Here is a 19104-nt window from a genome sequence, read left to right on the forward strand (position 1 = left end):
GTTTCTCTCTGTTACAAGAAAATGAGCAGGAAAGAGTAAGAAGTAATCAGTTAAAACAGAAGTCCTAGTAGTGATTCATCATGGCATATGTACATGTAGTAGTTGAAAGAATGAAAACAGTGCATGTTTTGGTGGTGGTGGTGGTGATGGGGGGGGGGGTATTAGTATGTATGGACACAGGATGAATGTCAGACTGAATATGATGATGGCAGTCTGTTGATCCCACTGGTGAAGGCACAAGATACTAGTAGTCAATGTGTCTTTGTCTTACACTCTGCTGAATTTGTCCCACAATATATCTGTGACTTTCAGGTTTAACTGCTTTGTTGTTGTTGTTTTCTGTGGTGACTAAATGAACATGCACTCTGTAAATGTGCACTATAATTCATAACAATTTATCATCATGATGCTAACAAGCCATTGTACTTTACCAAGGGTCAAGGTCATCTGTGGATTACTAGTGCTGCATACGAATCTCAGCTGCTGTGCACAACAAAATATCCAATCATGGCTGGTTCTAGAATTGTTATGTTCTTATTGTTATGTTCATGTACCATACAGTGCTTAAAATAAGCTTTTCCTGATACAGCTAGAGGTTTCTCCAACCTTTTGACCTTTCTTCCTTCTCTAATATAACCATCCACTCTGTTCATTTGTTGTTTTTAATTCACTAAACAAAGTGGTGTTTCAGACTTTCAGTCTTTAAAAGAATTGACACATTTAACTTTTATGGAGTTACACGTGTGTACATCTGCGAGTCTGAAAGTGAACTTGAATCATGTTTCTCCCAGTCACATATTATTTGGCAAACCATGGCAGTCTGGAAATGTTTCTGAATTGAGTTTTTCTTGATTCTGGGTGTGAGTTTGCAGTCTGAAAGATCTGAATCCATGAACATACATTGTACAGTTGTACTCTAAAACAGTATGAGACAGAACATTGAGTGGGTTATGAGAGCTTTGACCTTGCATTCACCTCTATTTTCCTGACTTCATCATGTTGTTGTACTCTCGCTCACAAGGAGATTCGAAGATTAATAAGCCCTGGAATGAGTAAACACAGCTGCTGTACTGTTCACCATTTGTTGTAAGCAGTCAGTGAGGGACTTGAACAATTGACAACTCTGAATAAGAGTAAATTTTTGCAACAAGTTCATCCAACACCTGTGATTACAAACAAGAGATTTTTGAGATATGAAATTCCTCAAAGGCATATTACTAGTATGTGTTTTCCACAGATTTGCTTTATGGCAAAATGCTACCAACACATGTGCCCCCAATTCTCTCAAACTACCTTTCTGCTTACCTGATCACAAATCAATGTAGGCCACTATCATCATACCCAAGCCAAAGGACACACTATCATGAAAGTGTGACACTCGTTTCCTGCATTTACAATTGTAATACTATGCCAATCCTTTCCAGACCATTACTAAGCTTCAGGTGAAGCCAGGTACAGAAAAAAAACAAAAACATATAAATTAGGGTCTACATAAGGTGGTCTATCCTAGGTTCATTCTCTGTGTTTCTTCAAATTTTTACAAAGTCTCTAGTGCACCAGTTAGCTCTCAACAAATCACCAGTAAAACGTTTATGAATATCATTATCTACTGTAGACACCTATTAAAGTTAAAGGCTATTAAAAAGCTCACATTCATAACTAATGAATCAGCGTTCCTTTAGTTTTATTTTGGTTTCTGTTATAAATTACATATTGGGATTAAGACAGTCTTATTCAGATAACATGATATTATGATTACAAGTGCAAATTTATCACATTTACATTGTAGATTCTAGCGATAGGATCTATATAAAGGTGCCCTAGCCCCTGGTCTACGTCATCTAATCTTTTTTTTTTCTTTATCACTCTACTATTGTTTAGAATCTAGAGCTTCTATTTACTATATATCAGGAATAAATTACCGTATGCATTTCTATCAACTTGAACATGTTTGCTGGTTTAAATAAACATTCAATTATCCTTATTGATTATTGTCAACAAATTTAGATCTTTAAACTTTAAACAGTAAATTTAAAGCTTGATAATCCTGATTTCAATGTGATATTGAAACTTTAGATTAGATTCTAAAGGTTAGCGTAGTCTCATAGACCATATCACACACAGCTTAGTGTATTTACTTACCTTGCCAAATTGGCCCCATCCCTTGCCCGGCTTATTGGGTTTGCATTTGATTTTGCGGCCGCGGCGCACCGGCACTGCGCGCAGCTGCCTCACCAATGCACGATGGGCTAAAATCAAGAAACCTGGGCAAGACCCCAGCTGCCCTGCATGTGGCACATCTACAGAAACGGTTACTCACTTTGTTGGAGAGTGTCTTTATACAACGAACACAGAGAGACATTGTCATTACTATCCAAAACTTCCAGCATCAGTACTACGAGCCCACTTAAATGAACTTCAACCTGCATAGCAAGGCACTGCTACAATGTATCACCAGGGCAGTACTACTGGGAATTATTGGACACACCAAAATAGAAGTCCCCGATTTTCATACTGTCACTCTACAGTTTCCAGTCGACATACATCACAAGCTAGCGACTTCATTACAATAGATGCGATACACTGATATATAGTAAACCTAATAGTCACTGTCTGTAGATCTATATTAGGCTATAGGCCTACTACTAGTTGTTTTGCTCAAGCCTCATCATGTGTGCATGCATCCTATCCAATCTCTATTACTTTTTATTAGTATTGTTAGTATCTTTATACTAATTGTGGCAATCCCACAAAACCTGTAACAGGGACTACCTGACTACAGTTCTCAAAGAGGAGGAAGTCAACAAGAAGAAGAAGTACAAGTAGCTTCGCTTTGAATCCCTTTACTTTCGCGAATATAAGTACACGGGACTATGCAATAACTCAAAAGCTGACCGTTATTTTGACGAGAAAAGTCGCGGTTTTTTCGTCTAAACACAACGAACTGAATTCACTTACCACGTAATTGTATAAATCAAACGGCATGTTTCGATAAAAACCGCAAGATCCACCGAACTCCATTGACTAGTCTTGCGGACCATGAAACAAATTCAATTTCGACTCCTTTCCGCCGGTCGGGATTTTCGTAATTCATTCGCATTTCCTTAGTGATGGCGTCCCTCATTAGCATAGATCGAGCGCGATACGAGCTGGATTGACGAGTGTACAACTGAGTTGAGGACACGCCCTCGATTGATTTCAGGCAGCTTTGCCTTTACTCGTGTGATGAGTAATACTAGAATCATCATTATCTTGTCATTCAGACACAAATCGTGGGCCTGTACATTTGATGTGTTTCTTTCTCCCTCGGATTCCTCTCTTTCTTTTTTTTTTCTTTTATTCTTCTTCTCACCCTCTCTCTCTGTAAATCTATGATGTAGCTAGGCCCTATGTGTACATATCATATAAAAATGATATATACCCCTCCCTCTCTCTCCCTCTCTCCGTGTCGATTTTGTCGTTATGGAACTGGTTAAAAGGATACTGTAACTGATTATGGCCTATAAATTTACAAGATCTAAGAAATCTTTAACATTTCACTTAGACTGTCCTATGCCTAAAGTGATATCGATGGGCCTACTCCACACATAATTTTGAGGGCCCTACATTATTCTCAATTATATACTTAGCTCGATCTATTTCATTCATTCATTCATTCATTCATTCATTCATTCATTCACATTCATTCATTCATTCATTTATTCACATTCATTCATTCATTCATTCATTCATTCATTCATTCATTCATTCATTCATTCATTCATTCATTCATTCATTCATTCATTCATTCATTCATTCATTCATTCATTCATTCATTCATTCATTCATTCAACTTTCTTGCTAGGACATGTACAGTAAGTACTTGACAGGACTGTCATTAGGAGTGTCCGAGAGAGGGCGCTCTTCCAGAACAGTTCTTGAACAACCTGCTCATTTAGATTTTTTGCTTGTTTGTTTTATCGATTAGAAAAGGGTCATTGCAATGGGGATCATCGATTAAAAAAACAAGAATTAGAAAAAACAAACAAACAAAGAAAACTACAGCATGCAGCAAATAACACGTAGTGTAAAGTGTGATATAGCAACCTTCAATGTCAAATTACAAACCTCGGACCATGCACTCTATATAATACATTTTGTTTCCTTGGTGATGCTCAAATAGACCTTTGAAATCTAGAATCTTAGAGATCTACATATAATTCTTTGATACGAGCAAAATGTGAGTAACGAATGCTTTTGGTTGAGACTTAACTTCAGGTTTCCAACATTATTGGGTGAGATGATGAGAAACTTCTCATGAAATACGAAAAGAGCTTCACAGGTATTGAACGTTTATTTCATGAAAATTGGTTTTGAAATGGCTGAGATGTGCAAAATACTGCAATCCTAGTAAAAGGTAGGACACACCTTTTATTACAATTGCTTTCTTTTATTTTGTTTTTGGATGTTTAAGCCATTCCAACACCGACATTCATCAAATAAACTTTGAATTCCTCCTAGTATTGTATGTTCTGTGCTAACTTAAAGGGATCGTATAGTTTTGGTTGAGACCTAATTTCAGGTTTCTACCATTTTTTTTTTTGTGAGATAATGAGAAACCTCTTATGAAATATGAAACAGCATGTACTTCTCCGAGGAATTCAACGTTTATTTGATGAAAATTGGTTTTGAAATGGCTGAGATATCCAAAAAAAGAGCGATTCTAATTAAGTGTGGGACCCACACTTTAATACGATCGCTTTGTTTTACTTTGTTTTTGGATGTTTCAGTCTTTCCAAACCCGATTTTCATCAAATAAACTTTGAATTCCTCTTAAAATGGTATGTTCTGTACTACACCATAAGTGTTTTCTTGGTATCTCGCAAAAAGTTAAAAGCCTAATTCTCATCTCCACCAATACTGTACTATCCCTTTAAAGTGGTTTCTTGGTATCTCGCACAAAGTGAAAAACCCAATCCTCAGCTCCACCAGTTACTATCCCTTTAATCTACTAAAGTTCCGTATACAATGTGCAATCCATAATCAACTTTGTCACGCTTGCCAATAAGTTTTTCTGAATTTGATATAATGTTGTAAAGACAATGTTTACAAGCTTTATTTCTGAGCGCGCAGCATGAAATACACTTTTGGATCACTTTTTGCATCATACTGTATCATTTTCCGTACTCCTCTCGACTGATTCTCATCATCCTTTTCTGTGAGAATCTGTCGTCTGATAGCGCTCTGACATTTTCCCCGATATTCCGTTGCAAGTGATCTCTTCTCTTCTGCTTTGTCGTTTGACAAATCACTCAGCGATGGGGATGTAAACCTTTTAAATAAATGCGATGCGTTTCTCAGTTCCAGTCTGTGCTAATCCATCTTCTTCTTCTTCGTCTTCTTCTTTATCATCATCATCATCATCATCATCATCTTTTTCTTCTTCTTCTTCTTCTTCTTCTTCTTCTTCTTCTTCTTCTTCTTCTTCTTCTTCTTCTTCATCATCATCATCATCATCATCACCGTCATCATCATCATCATCATTATCATCTTCTTCTTCTTCATCTTCTTCACCATCTCCTCCTCCTCTTCCTTTGTCTTCTTTTTTTTTCTCCTCCTTCTCTCCCTTTTCTACGTCTTTTAATGTCACCCCTCCTTCTTCAGGGGCAGATCCAGGAATTCCCATAAAAAAAAGGGGGCGGGGCTTTACAAAATGAAAGGGGCGCACTCTCCCCATTCATTTTTCTTTAAAAAAAAAAATAATAAAAGATAAAAGGGGGGGGGGGGCGCCCGGTGCGTCCACACCTGGATCCGCCACTGTTCTTTTTCCTATAGTCCCGTCCCCTTCTTTTTCGTCCCCACTGAACTTGCGATTGCCCTTAATGTATACTAAAAACCGTTTTACCACTTTATTTAGTATGTAGGCTAAAATACTAATCCTTTAAGTGCAAATTTATCTGGGTTTTAATAGATTACATCAATCTACAGCTAGGGCAAGATCAGACAAACAGAGTGGTTGAAGTCTCATCAATATTGGACAGAAGTCAAGCAAGTTATGGATATTGTTTCAACCGTTCGGGCAATCATTGGTTATACCAACACACCGACTATATAGTTTTGTCAAGTTTGCGGGACCAAAAATGATTATACGGACGGGATTGGGGTCTGCAGTTTATTTCAGCAGTTACAACCATTTCCCTTTGAATATCATCATTGCTGTGAGTTATTGCGATACAACCAAAATGTTTTTTTTTTTTGCGACGGATATATATAATTTTTCATTTTCAAACAATAAAAGAAAAGAAATCTCATCCGCCCAGAACCCCCCCCCCAAAAAAAAAAAAAAAAAACACACACAACAACACTACCATTAGAAATCCCTCTCCACATAAATGTCAAGTCTGAAACATAGTGGGACAGAAAGTTTCTCGAGTATTAAAAATTCTCACTGCAGTTTTCATGTTACAACAAAAAATGCTTTAACCGGAACCACCATGACATGCAAGTTGAATGAGGCCATGCAGTATCTCCTCAATACCTTTTGACTTCCACAAAAATAAATAACGGTTGTTAAATTTCGTTGTTGATAAAATGACATGATGATTTTGAGGGTACAAATTGTGAAATTCGTATCTATAAGCCAAAGGTGTATATATGCATGCATATAATAACTTGACAATGATGAATAACAGCATGATCAGGGGCGGATCCAGGAATTATGTAAAGGGGGGGGGGCGCAACTTTCCGGGTTTCATATATTTCTTTTATTTCTTTTGTTTTTAATGAAAAATAAAGGGGGGGGGGGTGGACCGGTTGCGCCCCCTCTGGATCCGCCACTGACTATCAAGACGGACGAAGTATTAAATATCAAAACTTAAAAAGTATCGATTAAAAACAATATTTCTGTCTATATTCCAGGTTTTCCATCCCGCATCCCATCCTATTCTGGTGGTACAGTGACATAATATATACTTATTGCAACTGCCTTGTGAAAAACGATGATGGCGAAATCCATTAACTGTCCAATTGCAGCGAAATTGCTCCATTTTTGTAAAAGTAACCTTTCAAAAGAGATCGAAAAACAAATTAATTGAAGATCATGTACACATCAGCTCTGACTATTCCCATACAGGTTAGAAAAGCCTACCATCTTTGCTTTGCTCCCTCCACCTGCGCTGCATCGTATGCCAACTGATAATATCTCGTTCTTTTCTCTTCACTCCTTTCATATATTGTTCACAGTTTATAACTTCACTATAATTATATATGCAAGCGCGTATACACTTCGTTTTTTTGTTTTGTTTTGTTTTGTTTTGTTTTTTTTTTTTTTTTTGGGGGGGGGCAAAATCTCGACGGGGGCACATTATGTGACGATGTGAGATCCTCGGCGTCGGCGAGGGTGTGGAAGGGGGGATACCCCCCCCCCCCGGACCTTTTGTAAAACAGAGTACAAAAGTCGCGTTTAAAGACCATTTAAAAGCAAATTTCTTAGGAAGTAAACATAGTTTAAAAAAAAATCGGTGCGTATAGGACGATGATTATTACAATACATACCGGAGTACATTAATGTGACGGTGGATGTGAGATCCTCGGCGAGGGAGCGAAGCGACCGAGCGGGGGGAGGGTGTGGGAGGGGCCCTCCCACGGTAGGAACTTTTTATAAAAACAGAGTACAAAAGTCGCGTTTATAGAGCATTTAAAAGCAAATTTCTTAGGAATTAAACATAGTGAAAAAAAAAAATCAGTGCGAAGGACGATGATTATTACATGGGGGTAATGTGACAGTGTGAGATCCTCGGCGAGGGATCGAGCGAAGCGACCGAGCGGGGGAGGGTGTGGGAGGGGGATACCCCCCTCACACGGTTTTGTAAAACACAGTTGCGTTTATAGAGCATTTTAGATTAAATTTCTAGGGAATTAAACATAATTAAAGAAATCACTGCGAAGAACTATGATCATAACTTAAGAAAACTTTTCATTTTACTATAAGTACGAGCAGAACGAGCGAGCCACTTTCACTTTGCCATTCATCTGAAATGTATTCATTAAAAACTTAAACGTGATTGCATCGTTCGAGCAATAAAAAATATTCCTATACTGTTAAAAAGCAGAGAAGCTATACTACAAGGTTTACTAAAGGTATGTTTCAGCGGGCACACTCGAGGACGCGAGGCTACCATCTATACATTAAATTTACTCATAAGTTAATATTAGTGTGTAGATAGTTATAATAATGTATATTGTTAGTGGATTATAATTTTCAGTTATGAAATTGATAACTTTTAGACAAGAAGAATGCCTTTATTATTCATTTTCGTCTTTAAATAATTGATCAATTATTTGTTACATGAGGCACGGGGGGGGGGGGCGCAAAAATTCGTTTTGCCCCCCCCCCCAACATTTTATTGGGGTGGGGGAAGGGGCAAGTGCCCCCCCCCCCACCAATCCGGCGCCCTTGATTATATGGAGTTAATCATTCTTTTATATGGTGATATAAAAGTCGACCAATGGACTAGCAGTATTCAACGGGATTTGCCGGCCAAGTGTAACCGCCCATGATATATACATGATTACATTGGTATTTCATGTCGCGTCCTTTCAGGTATACGTTTGACCGCAATCAATCACAAAATCTTTCACCGGATCGGTCCGATGCCGCGGCTAATACCTTTGTTTTGGGGTTTCCTTTGAAGAATCGATTGATCTTGTGGTTGGATGACTGCATGTGCAGGGGGTAAATTCTCGTTTTCCAATGGTGCAGAACACCTTGATTGTGATTATAATTCAAACAACATTATGAATATAATTATATTCATCTGAGCCCTTCCAAAATCTTTATAGTTGACAGTTCAACTTCATTTCCCTGTTACTTCAAGGCGCCCCAAGCGCATAATGAAATCCATGTGGGTATTGAGCCACGTTAAATAGGAAATAATGAGGATGGAAGGTCACCGTGTCTAACGCGTCAAAGTACAAAACCGCCTCAGCCCGTCCCTTTGGACCGCGAATTCCAATCGGTGTTGTATTGACAAAGCAGACGATCGAAACAAGAGGTCACGGGTTGGTGCCGATAACAACAGGCTTGGTATCGCGGATACAAGGCAGGCGACCGTGCTGAGCTGAGGGGCGCGTCGGCAGTGCGTGGCATTCGGCAATAAATCGGGGAAATATTCTACAGAATAGTTTCTTCAGTGTTTCAGGTAGGTATAAGTACTTACTACTTTGTACTGAGTATTTTTGTGGTGGTACGTTGAGTGACATAGATTAAAATGCCCGATAAATGGCCAAGTCTTCGCCGTCAAGACTCTAGTAGCTAAGGGCGGTAAGGCGCCGCGTACGAGCGAGCGTACGGCGTGTCACTTCGGCCCGCACTGTGTGAGCTTAGAAGCAGGCGGTTTCTGCAGCAGAGAGTGGTCCTAGCAACGGCCATACTTTTCGTGATATTACCAAAATCCCCCCATAGTATTGTCATTCAGCCCAATTTAGTACTTCTGGTATGTGTATACTTTCTTTTTGGTCGTAAGATATGTTTATCTCCGTTGAGAAAATTAAAGTTTAAGCACTTTTTGATTGTACGTTCACGCCCCGTTCACGGCGGACTCCGTGGTCCTTAGCAACCAAGCGTTGTTTATGACACCTGTTCGTGCAGTGCTTCACCATGTGCTATTATGATCGCTCGAGCGCGCCGTTATTGTTGGCAATTTATTGCTGTCCCAGCCGGAAGAGCTTGTATTCTCGCGACAAACGAAATCATTTGCAATGCTATCTCATTAAATATGAAGATGTTGTCCTTTTTTTTTTGTAATTCAGCTGCATTTGAGAGGTCTGTAGATCTATATGATGAGGATAAAAATAGGTTGATTAGATCTGCCTTGTATACCCTGACAATATTGTCCTTATGATTTCATACACCTAATCATAATGAAACATTAAGTATTCTTGTCCATAATCTTCACACCCTGACTTATATTCTGGTACACACAGGTGATTTTTGCTCAGGTGCACAAGCTTACAGTATAGTGTAATGAATGTAGTTTATTTTAGTACCTTATCATGTTCTGATTTCTAACCTTATATCATCTGTCACCAAAAGCTAGCATGAACATAGGAAATATATATAATCATCAACAATGTGGGTCTCCAATTAGTGCAGTTGACATTTTGCTAATTTCTGAATATGAAGAGTTTGTTCGCAAAAACCGATAAGTCCATATTTGCCAAATGGAGATATTTGTGATTAAAGGTCAAGAAAAATAAAGAGAATAATAAGAAAATTGTTGCTTCTTTTGACCATAACTTCAAAAATGTACCTTTATATGTAGTGACCAATATATCATTTAAAAGGTATTATTTTGTACATTATGACAGAGACTGTACTTCAAAATCTTCAAAAATGGATTTATCGGTTTTTGCAAACAAACTCTTCATATGCTTGTGTGTTCATTTACACCTCATTAAGGTAAACTGTGAATGCATGACTCACAGTCTACACAGGAAAACTTGTAATGTTCACTTAACATCTGTGCTTTATTTATAGGATTGAAGCCAAATTATTTGTTGCCCATTGTGGAACAAAGTCTCTTGATACAGCATTTTATATAACTGGCAGTGTGTTTTCATTGGCGTACCAAAGTTCATCACCATTTACAATCTTAAGTGACATTGTGTTATATCTTCTATAAAAGTGGACATTTTTGCATTGCTGCAGAAACTAGCATGAAAATAAAAGCACACAAATATTTGTGCCTGCCATAAAGTAATGTTCCAGTAGTTGAGGTCTTGATTCTGCAGAATTAAAAACACATGAAACTCTTCTTACCCCACTAAGATGAGCGCAAAAAATTAGTCGCACAAAAATATCAACTTTTGCAGTAATAAAAGTGATGTAAGTTAGTTTTCATGATTTGTCTGCAATCTTTGCTTGTGTGCAAAAGTGTATGATGGAAGTTTGTAAACACTGTAGAAACCATTATGGAGGAATTGAGGTGTTTGAAATTAAACTGGAAGCAAGGTTTCCTTATGATGGAAGTTTGTAAACACTGTAGAAACCATTATGGAGGAATTGAGGTGTTGTTTGAAACTAAACTGGAAGCAAGGTTTCCTTTCCTCATTTTTTGTTCTTTTGACTTTTCTGTAAAATATGATCTCAAGCTATGCAAAAATGTGGAAGTATGTGTTTATTCAAATTCATGAATTACATCATGTAGGGCAATTTGTCAATCAGTTGCAATGAACAGTATGTGTTTGTTTTCTTTGCACCACTCATTAATATTTTTAGGAATGTCATGTATGGTACAGACCATTTCTGCTGAAATGTTGGATTATGAACAAAACATACATATATCATAAGTATCTACATAGCCTATGTATGACTTATGGGTGGATCAACTGAATATGAGATAAGACATACATGTATTACCAAGAGAACTACAGAATACTGTGAAAGTGGATTTTTTGCACTTGGCCAGGTATAATGAATTTCACAAACAATATATTCAAAATATTAGATAGTGCTACCGCAAGCAAAAATATTTGCATGCATTCATTTCCAGGCTAGTTTCTGGTTGCATAATTTGGTGAAAATATCCAGTCTGCAAGAAATTGCTTTTTACAGCATCATGGATCATTTTAAATACAGTAAAAAAAAAAAACCAACAAACTAAAACGACACTCCAGATAATGCCTAATGTACCACCTACCTCTTGTACCCCATTTTACTCTGTAATATGTCTCTCACTCATTCTCTTCCTCTCTCTCTCCCTCTCTTTCTCTCAATCTCCCAGTATATATACAACTGTCTTTCTCTCTTTTTCTTTCTCGCTCTCTTATCTTTCAAAGCCCTCCTCCTCATCCTGTATGAAAACATGGATCTTCTCCAGAAGGAACTAAAATAGAGCAGGTGTATGCTCAATGAGCAGTGTTGTTTGGGGCTCTCTGTGAAGCTTATGAATACATGGTTGCTATGGAATTGATTGATTTCAAGATACAGGCATTGAACAAGCCATCAATTCATGCATGTGATTCAGACCTAATTTCTCAAGAGGAGGAGTGCTTGGAGAAGTGTCTACTGTTTACCAATAATTGGTTGTCATGGTTTCAGCATGGATAAATGCTGTAGGGAAAAAACAGAGGCAGTATAAAGTATGAAGAAAGTTGTGATAAAACTGAGAGACGCCACAAGGTTTTTGAGAATAACACATCTGTATGCTGCCTGTATACTACTCACCAGAGAGGAATTATTATCTTTTTTTTTTGCCTTGATGGTAGGTGGTATGTAATTGGCAATCATCTGGTAATTTTCACCAGATGATGTTTGGCTAGTATGCTTATTACAGATTTGGATAGGGATGTTGAGATACTAATTCAATATTGATGTGCAATTTTTATTTAATTTGTGAAAGGGGAGGGGGGGGGGGGGTGTCAGGGGCTCCAGTCCTAAGTAATGTATATTGTATGTGACAGGTAGTAACATATTTCATGCAACTGTTCTGCAACTTGTCTAGTGTGTCTTTTTTTTTTAATCCATTTCCATCTTTTTCTTCTAGGTATGTACAGTATGTAAATGTTATCAATTTCAAATGTTTTGCAAACCCACTAGATCTAGAAAGCATATATTGGCAGATGCTGATGCCATGACTAAGTAAATGAAATAGAGAATGATTTAGAATGTGTACATGCAACATTTCATCATGTCTAAGTTTTCAGAAGGGAAATACATGAAGTTATTTGTATTGCATCTAGAATCTGCTTTCATGCATGTAACTGATGCTTGAGGTAGCTTTTATAGTTTGAAAACATTTTATCTTTTAAGTCCTTGAATATCTGTCTGAAGATAAGCAGTATCTGTGCCATGCATGTGTGTGTGTGTTGAACTTCACCTCAAAATCATGCACATGTTTTATGTTGTAGAAATGATTAAGTATATTTTGAAGTTAAAATCATTTTGTGTTCTGTTTCTGTCATGTTTTAATTCTTAGGTGAAAAGATTATGATGTCAAAATATACACGTATGGTAGTTTACGGTATGTTGTGTTCACATTTGATGGTACAACATGCCTGGTCCTGTTTAGAGATTTAGAGAAAAAAAAAAAGAATGAAAAATAATTTGGTGAACGAGGGCTACCACTTCCAGACAAATTATCATTCTCTTCAAATATATTTATGTTACTTTGTTTTTATTCAAATTCAAATTTTTTCAAATTCATGTTTAAGGACGCCATGGATGCAATACGCCGAGATGTCTCCCGTCTGAGGGAACGATACAAGGTTCTCCAACAACAGCAGTTCACGTTCATCAATGCATTGGACAACACACGGTCGGATGCATATGAGAAGACAAAGCCGCTCAGATCAATTAATCAGGTTTGGAATCTTTGGACATATCTGACTTACTGATTTCTTTCTTTAATATATCCAGCATATTTTGTTATCAAATATTCACATATACATGTACATTGTACAATGTATATGTTCCTGTCCTACAATTATCATTCTAAATCATGAGAAAATGTTGAGTAGTGTTTTATAATCAAAGTGGATACAAGCTAGATGCTCTGTAGACTTACATCAAGACAACATTTTTGTTAACTGTCAACACTTTTGACTGAAAGACTTTTTCAAATATTTTTGATTATGTGACATGCCATTACAACAAGACTAACTTGAACTTGAATTTACCAATGACAAATATGGACTTTTCAGCTGGTATTCTTGTTGACTCCAGATTGCAATAATGCAGTCAGAAATGCGTTTCTCCAATTCGCACCTGTCGGTAGTTTCATAACATAAGTAAAGATCTGCATTGCATAGTCTATAGAATTATAGCAAAATGTGACAGTCACTGTTATGGGAGGTATGGAGAAACTTGCATGATAAATTGAAAATAACAAAACTTCAACGATTTAGGAAAGAAAAAAAAACGAACAAGCATAGATAACGATCATTTGTCATTAAATGTTCTGTATATTCACTGCACAAATCGCTCATCTATCTTTTGGGTACAAGTATTGTATCTTTACTTAAACTACACATGTACCAGTGGCTAAAAACAAAAATCCATCTTGAGTTATAAACACTCCAAGTTTTTAGAACAATGCAACTTTTTTTTCTCATTGCCCCCCCCCCCCCCCAAAAAAAAAATGTTGTGATTTTATCATCACTTTTGATAATCCGGATTCTGCTATACTCTTGTCCTGTGGGATAATGCAGTAACAAAAATTATCACATAATATGTGAGCATTTTTTCCTTCTAAACCATTCAAGACAATAAGCCAGTTCGGGGTTAGCTCATGGGCACATCGGTACAAATGACCTTTCTTCTTTCTCAGTTGATTAGGCACTCCACGAGTTTTCAAGCGAGAGAAGGTATTTTAGCTTACCCCACGCAACAATTTATGGAATTCATCAGTCATGTTCAAACAAAGAATGAACTTGCGTAGACCAGGTGACCAGAATGATCCATCAATTAGCACTTTGGAAAGCATCCATTTCATTATTTTGCATTGAATGCATCAACAATCTTTTTCTATTGATATTGTCAAATACCACTTTTGCTGTCAGGTGGATGTGCTGGCAAGCACCACTCATAATGATCACTTGAATAATCATTACATCACAGATGCTTATCTCAGTGAATAAAAAACCAACATGCTCTGCGGGTACAGATGACCTTTTTCTGCTCATGCTCAAAGTGGAACCCCGAACTGGCTTATTACTGTACATTTATTTTTTGGGTTGCTTTTCATTGTTCTTTTGTGTTTGTTTTTGTCCTTGTACGTAGGTGAAAGAACTCTTTGAACGTAGCCGGAATGCAACTGACCGTCGTGCCATGAAGCAGTGGTTAGATCTTGTTGGCGAGCTGACCAATGTCGTGATGCGAATATCAAATATCAATCCAGACATCCTCAAGGAAGGTCCAGCTAGCCAGTCCCTCGACCGGTGTCGTACCCTGCTCAACCCCAGCAATGAATTTTCTGCACTGAGGGCAGGCTATCCTCACCAAGAGGTAAGAAGTTCATTTTCAAAGTCTAGTCAGCCAACAAAAAAACAGGGATGCAAAACTTTGCATTGTATTAACTTTGTAGTGAAAAATTAAAGGAATGTTATTTGGTGCATATTTTGTCTATTCATCCATTCATCTATTTATTCATTCATTTATTGAGTTGTGTATTCATAAATTATAATCTCCTTGTCTTTTCATTATAAGTTAATTCAACCTAAGCGATTAATTTTCTGCCTGAGGCTTAAGCTTTGTTCATGGTCATATCAGTGGCAAATGAAGAAAATCTAGTGGAGGCAAGTGATACAAAAAAATTAAATGGTTTTCACTGCAAATTAATAGATTAAAAACACCAAACTCAATAGAAATTATATCACCTGGGCATCACAAATGGAATTTCTGGGTACAATATACGTCAATGTTACTAAAATATAAATTCTTTTGCTTTTGTAGCATTTGCTATCAAATGATCGTAACTTTTTGGTCATTGATGAAGGTGAGAAAGCGTAAAATACACATGACTAAAAAAAATGTATTCCCAAATACTCTGTTTAATAACTACCAACAGGTCAATCATCTAAGTTGCTCTGAGGCCCGTGTTCTATACGGAGGGTGTGTCAGTATAGTTCCGCTGGTGTTTGATAACCTCCTGAAGATCTATGCTGTCTACAGAGAAAGTCAGAGCGAGCTGAATGAGACATGGCCAACACAGTCACAAAGACCCCGCAGCGTCCAGAGTGCTAGACATCAGCGATCAAATACTGAGAGTAAGTAGCAAGTCTTGTAGTAGACTTCTCCTAAACATGAGTACAATAGCTTCAGAATGACAGTTGTGATTGCTCTTGACAAGGTTTAAAAAATGTTTGAAAGAGTCACCCCTTTTGAAATGGAAAATGTCACCAATTGAACACATGTGTGTCAGATTCTTATCCTATCAAAGTAAAATATCAATAAAATTGATTTTGGTGGTGTATCTGTAACACATCAAGATATACTCTCCAGAATGCATCAATTTAATTATTGTATTGCATAAAATAATCTTTGCAAAGCCTCTGAAATGAAAAGTATATGAAATTGAACTGCACAGCTAATATGTCCATCTAAGAATTTCAGTGTCTTGACATCAGGAAGGTATCTCCTAATTTGAGTTGAAAGTACTCTGCAAATGGTGTCACATCCATTTTGTTCTCATGCATTTTAGCAAAGACACGCCCCTTCAGCTTAAATTTTCTCTCTGAAAGGGAATGGTGAATAGAAATATGCGTTGTGATCAAAAATATAGTGGACTCCTGTTATAACGAAGTCCTCGGGACTGGCAGTTTTCTTTCGTTATGATATCGAAATTTTGTTATAACCGAACAAATAAACAATAAAAAACATAGAGTGGATAATGCTTGGGCCTGAATTTTTACTAAGTTGTAACCGGAATTTCGTTATAACGGTGTTCGTTATAACAGGAGTGCGCTGTACCAACTTTCATATGTCATGAAAATGTACTACCACGAATTTTGTAACTGTTTATGCTGCAGAGTTTGGCATATGCAAAGTATTACCAACCATGGAGATGAAATAAAATAGTTTGCTCCTCTAACAGCATGCACTGTTGCTATAATTTTAAACTCACATGGAAAAATATCTGTCTTTTTATGTCCATCCCAGCCCAAGTAAATCCCAGAGCAAAGACAGCCCTTGGTAATCGCAATGACCAGAAGAACAGAGACAAAGGGACAGACACTAATGACCTCTCCAAGAGGATGTTGAAGCTTTCATTCGGCAAGATGCCGAAGGGCACGGATGAACCGGTCCTCTTTTACCGACGCACTCTCAACGGCCGCGCAGACAAGCTGAACATCACCGGCGGGGAGATCACGTTAGACAAGGCACCATGGCGAGGGGCATCGTATGATAAAATCAACCATGTTGACCATCGAAGATTTGTAAATTTAGAAGGCAAGTTCTACTGAATTTCTCTTGGAGTACTGGTACTCTAAAACTGTTATGTCTTTTATGCTGAAAAGTTTTCTGTAATGGGTACTGTATATGTCATATATTTCACATATTTCTTTGTTCATGAACTTCACAAATTGAATTACATTTGCAAAATTAACATACAAAAATATTGCTTCTTGTAGCACAAATGTGGTAGATGTCTTAAAAGTGGGATATTGCTAACTTTGTTTCTTTAGAAGGGACGGAATTGATATTTCATTCTCAAATTGTGGTTCTCTATTGTGAATTTAACCACCCATGAAATGGTTAAATAGCAAGTCCAGATTAGCAAATATATATATATGGCATATATAGTACCTATCAACTTTATTAACTGAATTGTGAAAGAGAGGGTATAAATCTAAAAGATGCAAAACGAGCATAGCTGCTGTAATCATGGATATATCTATATTCAGGTTTATGTCAATCTGCTGCATTTACCACTTGGTGATGATGAACTTGTCCCATCCTTTCAGAAAATAGGGTTTAACTTAACTTCAATAATTTGTCCAAGTAACAGTCATGTGTAGAGAATGCCTCCTTTTTTATCAATAGTTGTGTTTTGTGACTAGCTTAAACATGTCTCCCAAAATAAGAACAAAAAATATCATTCAGCTGGGCATAGACAGCAGACCTAGAATGTGATTGCCAACATGTTGGTGATTGGACAAATTATATTGTACACCCTCATAATGCCCTTATCTGTGAAGCTAGTTGTAGACAAACATGTATACTCTGTAGAAGCTGAAACTGCAATTACTGAGATCCCATAACTTTGTTAATTAGTGTGTTGGGTAGTGTTGTACAATCTTAGGGACATTGTAATTTGTCACAAGACAGATTAAGTGTTGAATTGTTGATATTTATCAAATTCTGCAGTATCAAGTACCGTTCTTTATAGGTGTGTGAATAGAGCAATGCTGAACACTAAAATAAACAAATTACCTGAACAAGAACAGCACATGAACTGTAATTTTATACATTACCGGTAAAACACACTTGGTATCCATGGTACTACACCTGTTATACATGTACATGCTGTCTTGTAGAATAAATTTGAAGTTAATATCTAATCGAGCAAATACAAGTGAACAATGACTAATGCACCTAATTTTGAAAATATTTTGCAATATAAAACCTGTAAAATATGTTGATGAATTTCAGTTTTTAGTGCACTAATAAGAGATATTCCAATTCATGTTCAAGGTTGTAATACACTGAACTGCCATGCTCCATTCCCTTCCAACTCCTGGCATTTGGGGAACACCCCAAATGCAAATTGCTGCATTTGTCATGGCAAGAGTCAACATGATGATACTTTACCTATCATCAATCACGGTTTACTCTGACCAGACAGTCAACGAATCTGTAATTTAGTACATCAAATAATCAAAATTAGAAATTTGAATTTGTGTCCATGATTTATCAACCAGCTAGCTTATGAATACCTTATTGCTGTGCACTGTAATGCCAATCTATTGGCAAATCAAAGTTTTATGTTCAGTAGGCAAGATTTCCCTGGTTATCTGGATGGATTCATGAATAACTTGAGATTATATGACAAAAGCAGCAGGCTGAAATAGGCCAAATGGAGTGAATTTTGAGATAAACTGGAAGGGCCAAATCTGAATGTTCGACCAATGCTATTGTTTAGGTGTGTGGCCTACAGAGTGACAGACCGCAAAGAAGTGTCCAATCACACTTTGAGGACTCGAAAGAAATCCTTCACAATCTTTTTATTGTATGTATCCATGAGAAAATGAAATTGAAAATGAGATTGTGAAGATATGCAGACATAGTACCACATTATGAAGTTTGTACATCATGTGATAAACACATTTTGTACAATTCTTAAAACAGGTAAACCATTTCCTTTCTGCAAGGTTTGATTAGAAATTACTTTTTATTGCACTGGTCTATAAAATAAATATTACTTTTTATTGCACTGGTCCATTGAAGAAGATATAATTATGTCTGTCAGGACAGCAAGTGACTGATTTTTGTACATTTGATACAACAATCAAAGAAATTCTGTCAACTTGAAAGGCCATCTGACCCTGCTTTTAGGACATGCATACACTCAGTTGTGAATCCATCAAGCCATGAAACAAATGTAGTTTTCACTAAGAAAAAAAAAA

The 19104-nt window shown here is 37.1% G+C and overlaps 1 protein-coding gene across 1 annotated transcript; it reads left to right on the top strand.

Annotated features, from left to right (window-relative positions):
- The first annotated feature begins 9090 nt into the window (after nucleotides 1-9090).
- LOC140240986 (sperm acrosome-associated protein 9-like) lies at nucleotides 9091-17005 on the top strand. The gene is made up of 5 exons (XM_072320762.1): nucleotides 9091-9179; nucleotides 13192-13341; nucleotides 14759-14983; nucleotides 15546-15744; nucleotides 16637-17005. The coding sequence occupies exons 2-5, from the start codon at nucleotides 13198-13200 to the stop codon at nucleotides 16939-16941; spliced, it is 873 nt and encodes a 290-aa protein (XP_072176863.1). The 5' UTR covers nucleotides 9091-9179; nucleotides 13192-13197; the 3' UTR covers nucleotides 16942-17005.
- Nucleotides 17006-19104: the final 2099 nt, after the last annotated feature.

This window comes from Diadema setosum, chromosome 17 (genome assembly GCF_964275005.1).
Source record: "Diadema setosum chromosome 17, eeDiaSeto1, whole genome shotgun sequence".
In the NCBI taxonomy this organism is placed as follows: Eukaryota; Metazoa; Echinodermata; class Echinoidea; order Diadematoida; family Diadematidae; genus Diadema; species Diadema setosum.

Bases quoted from the DNA above. Each gene is read 5' to 3' on its own strand.
- LOC140240986 (XM_072320762.1), top strand. From the start codon at position 13,198: ATGGATGCAATACGCCGAGATGTCTCCCGTCTGAGGGAACGATACAAG. The intron at 14,984-15,545 runs GTAAGAAGTTCA...AACTACCAACAG, and splicing joins CAGGCTATCCTCACCAAGAG to GTCAATCATCTAAGTTGCTC. The intron at 15,745-16,636 runs GTAAGTAGCAAG...TGTCCATCCCAG, and splicing joins TCAGCGATCAAATACTGAGA to CCCAAGTAAATCCCAGAGCA.